Genomic DNA, 5294 nt, shown 5'->3' with positions numbered 1-5294 from the left:
CAAGACACCAGGTCTGGGACTTGAACCGTGGTTGGCCATGTGGGAGTGTCCAGCATGTTAAACACCATGCCATCTGCTGGTCCCCAAATACTTATTATTTTTTTTTTGTGGCATTCCTTTTAATTTTTAATAGACAAGATAGAGATTTCATAAGAACAATTTGTAAAAATGGACAGAATTCTCATTCCACAGTCTACAAAAAATTGAGTAGGTGCTGAAGAAAAGTGACTTTTTGTTTTTAAATTTAAAAATATGGAACGCTTCACGAATTTGCGTGTCATCCTTGCACAGGGGCCATGCTAATCTTCTCTGTATCGTTCCAATTTTAGTATATCTGCTGCTGAAGCGAGCACCCCAAACACTATTTTATGCAGGCAAAATAGAACCATGGAAATTTGGTTTACAAGCAAAAATTTAGGAGACTAAACCAAACTTGAAAATGAATGTATTTTTGGGACCAGCAGTTAGCTGGCTATATCGCTGGACTCCCACATAGTCGACCATGGTTCGCGTCCCAGACCCGTGGCTTAAACTCACGCCAGGCACGTGTGCGTGCATGCCCAAGATCCCAAGAGGAGAATGGAGGAGAAGGGATTGCGGTGTGGCCATCCCCCCGGGGGCGTGATTTCTCGCTTTCTATCTCTCTGTCTCTCTCTGTCTGTCTGGCGAGCGCATGCACCCTGTAGCAAAAACCTCTCCAAAAAAAAAGAAAAAAAAATTAATGTATTTTTAAATATTACACAACTTTTAGAAAAATTCTAATATTCTAATATTTATAACTAACAAACTTGAAATACTGTAAGAGTTAAATCTTAACAGCTTAAAATTATACAAGTGAGTTCCCACTCAAGTACATGAAAATTTTAAGAGAATCTATAATCTCATTACCTGGAGATTAACGGCATTACCATTTCCAGGTATTTTCAGTACACACACACACACACACACACACAGCTCCTGCTATACATGCTTATGGATTGTCAGAAAAGTCACGACACATATTTCCATAGAAAAATATAGAAAAATATGTCATGACTTTTCTGACAACCCAATAGCACTGGACAAATCATTTAAGAAAAAGATGTTTATCTACTAAAGTGAAAGATCTTGACTGGGGCCAGCAGGTGGCATAGCGGTTAAGGGCACTGGACTCCCACAAGGCCAACTGCAGTTCAAGTCCCAGACCTGACAGCTTGCTTCTTCACTTTTCCCCTCTCTCTCTCACTCTACCCCTCTCTGGTCAAATTAAAATAATAAATAAATAAATAACGATAAGTACAATAATTCTTTAAAAAAAAGAAAAGATCCTGACTCAAATAGTTTAAAATAAAAAAAAGTAACTAGAAATAACCTACATATTCAATAATAAGAAAAATACTATATTGTAGAAATGAAATATTATGAACTTACTAAAAATTAAATGTACAAAGTATTTTTAATGATACATGATAATGCTTTTAGTATTATAACGATAAGTAAAATAATTCTTTAAAAAAAAGAAAAGATCCTGACTCAAATAGTTTAAAATAAAAAAAAGTAACTAGAAATAACCTACATATTCAATAATAAGAAAAATACTATATTGTAGAAATGAAATATTATGAACTTACTAAAAATTAAATGTACAAAGTATTTTTAATGATACATGATAATGCTTTTAGTATTAGAAGTAAACAGCATGGATAAATACTTCTAACACATTATGAGCTCAACTATATAAAAAACATATATGGTATTATTTACAGATGGTCTAAATGTTAATAGTGCTGGGTAAATTACTTTTTTTTTTCGCTATAGGGCGCATGCACTCACCAGACAGAGAGAGACATAGAGACAGAAAGCGAGAAATCATCCCCCAGGGGGGATGGTCACGCTGCAATCCCTTCTCCTCCATTCTCCTCTCGGGATCTTGGGCACGCATGCACACACGCCTGGCGTTGAGTTTTAAGCCACCAGGTCTGGGACGCGAACCGCGGTCGACTACGTGGGAGTCCAGCCACATAGCCATTACGCTAACTGCTGGTTCCCAGTAAATTACTTTTTTTTAACTCCATTTTTTCCTTTTGTCCTCATAGATTTTTTCTATAATAAGTATTATTTAATCATCAGATAAAAGGGATTATGTTTTTCTATAATAAATATAGAGATTTGTCATGATAAGACAAATACCACTGTAAATCAAAACCTGCTGCACAGGATCATGCTAACTTCCTTTTTCCTGGCAAGGCATGGTTAGTTGATGAGTCAGTCCCTCAGATGTTCCATTTGAAAATCGGTAACAATATGAAACAACTAGAAATGTATGATGCACTACTCCAGTCTTATTCTGCTTAGTCATGCTAATGACTCACCCCTTCTCTTATTTTCTCGTGTGTTCTCCACTGCTCTTTCTCTTCCTATAATTTTACATACCACAAATATGTAACTTTCAACCATATACTGTATAGATACTTTGAAAGAATTTTTATAATGTTCCAAGTAATGTTTAGGGACACCAAAATGGCTTAATTTTACATTCCAACTTCTTAAAACATCAGGAAAGAGGTCTGTGTATCCAGAGTTACTCATAAGTTTACACGCTAAGGGATTTGTATTTACATATGTGTAGTCATGTCTATTATTTTTCTGATTTAAAAATTGTTACTTCTATACTAGAAAGCACAAAAAAAACACACTGTGACCACAATCTGGAACTATCTGCTTTTCTGCTTCATTTCTGCTTCTCAAAATAACTTATCAAAGTATTGATATAAAATGGCAAGGTGATTATATCAAAAAACCTGCTGGGAGGAAAGATACTGTTTTGAAGTGTCATGGAAGCAAATGGGGGCATGTGTGACATTTACTGTGCAAATCTATTAGCATTAATCTTCTCATCTGGAATGGCAAACGCAGTTTTGGCAAACGGCAGACAGCTGTAAATCTATTTCATTTTTACTTTGTGCTATGTACTACATTCATTTCTTCACTGTCATCAAGATACCATATTAAGGAATGCACAGGTTCTGCAGTCGGACCTATCTGGGTGCAAGTCCAAGGTCTGTCACTCCTTACTAATGTGACTTTTAATAGTTGACTTAATTTGTGTGAGTCTTATCTGTAAGCTGAAATGACAGTAGTATTTAATAATAAGAAAACATAATGTGCACAAAGCACTTAACCATACTTCAACCACACACTGTACATACACTTTGAAAGAATTTTTATAACATTCCAAGTAATTTTTAGGGGAATCCAGTGCTGAGTACACAGTAAGTAATAAATGTTAGTGTTCATTATTATTCTTTGTTGTGGTGTATTCTACTCTAAACTCTCAACTCCCAGTGTTCAGCTCCCAATCATGAAAAGAAAATTTCTTACATCCTCTAAAATTTTGAGATTTCCTTTGACCTAGGGCAAAGAGTTGGGGTGAGAAGAGTCTTGCACAAAATATTTTACAACGGGTAGAATATTAACATTCAGACAGCAGCTGGTCTGCAGGTGCTCTTATTAGTTTGGCCAAAGGGTCCAAGATTATCGATCTCAGTGACAGAACCCTACTGAATAGACGTTTCCATAGTGATAGACTCAGCAATCAGAGACCATGAAATCAACAATGTCCTCACAGATTTCTATTGGACTAATTTACTTTTAGTGGAAAATACTGTGATTCCTTGGAGATCTATGATGAAATCCCTTACGGGACATTGCTTGACAACCTTTGATTAAAAAGATGGGAGTAGCGAGACCCTTCTTAAAATTAAAGTTAAGAAAAACCATAATGTCTAACATTGGAGTACAAATAAGCTGCTACTTTTCAAATTTAACAGAAGGGTTTCTTTTTAAAATAAAATAGTTTGCAGAATTTAGTAGAACATCACACTACTGGCATTTTTATTTTCTATAAATAGAAAAATATTAGAAGAGGAAGAGCTCCTTAGGGGAGAAGGACTATTTAACTCTAGTAAAATATTCAAAATATTACATATGTAATTACCCTGATGCATCCACTCTTAACTTCTTGAAAGCAGTTTGTAGACTCTCCTCCTCTCCATCCTTGGCTTCAGATTTCATTGTGAAAGTTATTACCGTACTGTAGATGTTCCCGTTAATACTGAAAAAGAAAATAAGATGAGCAAAGTGAAAACGGGGGATTAAAAGTATACCTTTTATTGAAAATCTATATTCCTGTATCATTACTATAGAGAAGGAAAAAGTAATTTTTTATTTGTAAAAGGAAGTTTCAAGATTAGGAGAATATAGGTTTTATTTCTAAAGAAACAAATGAAATAATATAGAAAATATGCATCTATTACAACAGAATTTAAACTGTACAGATACTTGACAACATTCTACTACGTAGTTTTGGAAGCTACATTACCTAAAATCTATGTTTAGTATATTTTTAATGTGGGAGGGAATCTCTCCAGTCGCTAAAGTCTAGAAACCTATACACACATGACTTTCACATCAGAAGTAAAAAGGAAATGCTCAAACTATTAAACTCTGATTCGTTAAAATGCTGAGTATTCATCTAGTCTAACTCTAACAATTCCAGTTGAAAGTAACTTCATGATACATGACAGAATTTCTCAAAGCAATCCTGACTCAGATTTTCATATTCATGAAGACATGTTATACAAAACAAGCAGGATTAAAAACTTATTTCAATGATTATTGATTATTCCATACTCTGTGTATAAAAGCACTACCTTTTGTTTTTTGTTTCATAGCTTTCAATACTGTAAGTATTAAACAAAGCAAAAAAGAAAATAAATGAACTACACTTACAACTCGAAAAAGAACAGAATTTTTCTTTGGTCAAAGAAAGAGCAAGTCTATATATACACACACGTGTGTGCATATATGTTACTGTTCTGTAGGTTAACCTTTAAATGATTTCTTAATCAACTAGTTTGATTAGTCCACATTCCCCATTTTTTATGGCCTGATTTTTATATTTAAACAAAGAAAGGGGAACGAAAAACCAACTAAAACACAACAGAAAAATCTATTAATAAATTCCCGAATCTAGTCTCCTATTATTTTTTTCACTCAGGGTAATAAACTAGTATCAAATTCTGAACAAAAATAAGCAAACCAGTATCTATGATGACATATCACAGAGAATCAGAAGTAAAATAAAATGAGAAATAAAAGATAAAGTATTCTGGAAGAAAGGATTCACCTCACCTCTTTATTTCTACCTGTTACCCCCTACCCCATACCCCCACCCCCCATAGGCACTCTCAGAGAGAGCAGTGCCAGTCTAAGGACCCTTGGATCCTCTTTGAATTCCTATCTACTCATCTCTC

The 5294-nt window shown here is 34.5% G+C and overlaps 1 protein-coding gene and 1 non-coding gene across 2 annotated transcripts in view; both read right to left on the bottom strand.

The window, feature by feature from the left end:
• OSER1 (oxidative stress responsive serine rich 1) overlaps positions 1-5192 on the bottom strand; it is a 12471-nt gene extending 7279 nt beyond the window's left edge. Inside the window, exons 1-2 of the mRNA XM_006147573.3 lie at positions 5173-5192; positions 3977-4093 (exon numbers count right to left, since the gene is read on the bottom strand). Coding sequence (XP_006147635.1) covers positions 3977-4053 — 77 coding nt within the window. The 5' untranslated portion in view covers positions 4054-4093; positions 5173-5192. The remainder of the gene's footprint in view (positions 1-3976; positions 4094-5172) is intronic.
• Positions 247-349, bottom strand: LOC114007683 (U6 spliceosomal RNA). Its single transcript, XR_003549273.1, has one exon. It is a non-coding gene; the product is annotated as a U6 spliceosomal RNA (small nuclear RNA).
• Positions 5193-5294: the final 102 nt, after the last annotated feature.

The sequence above is a fragment of the Tupaia chinensis genome, unplaced genomic scaffold (assembly GCF_000334495.1).
Source record: "Tupaia chinensis unplaced genomic scaffold, TupChi_1.0 Scaffold000216_1, whole genome shotgun sequence".
Taxonomy (NCBI): Eukaryota; Metazoa; Chordata; class Mammalia; order Scandentia; family Tupaiidae; genus Tupaia; species Tupaia belangeri.
This window is presented reverse-complemented; position numbering and strand designations above follow the sequence as displayed.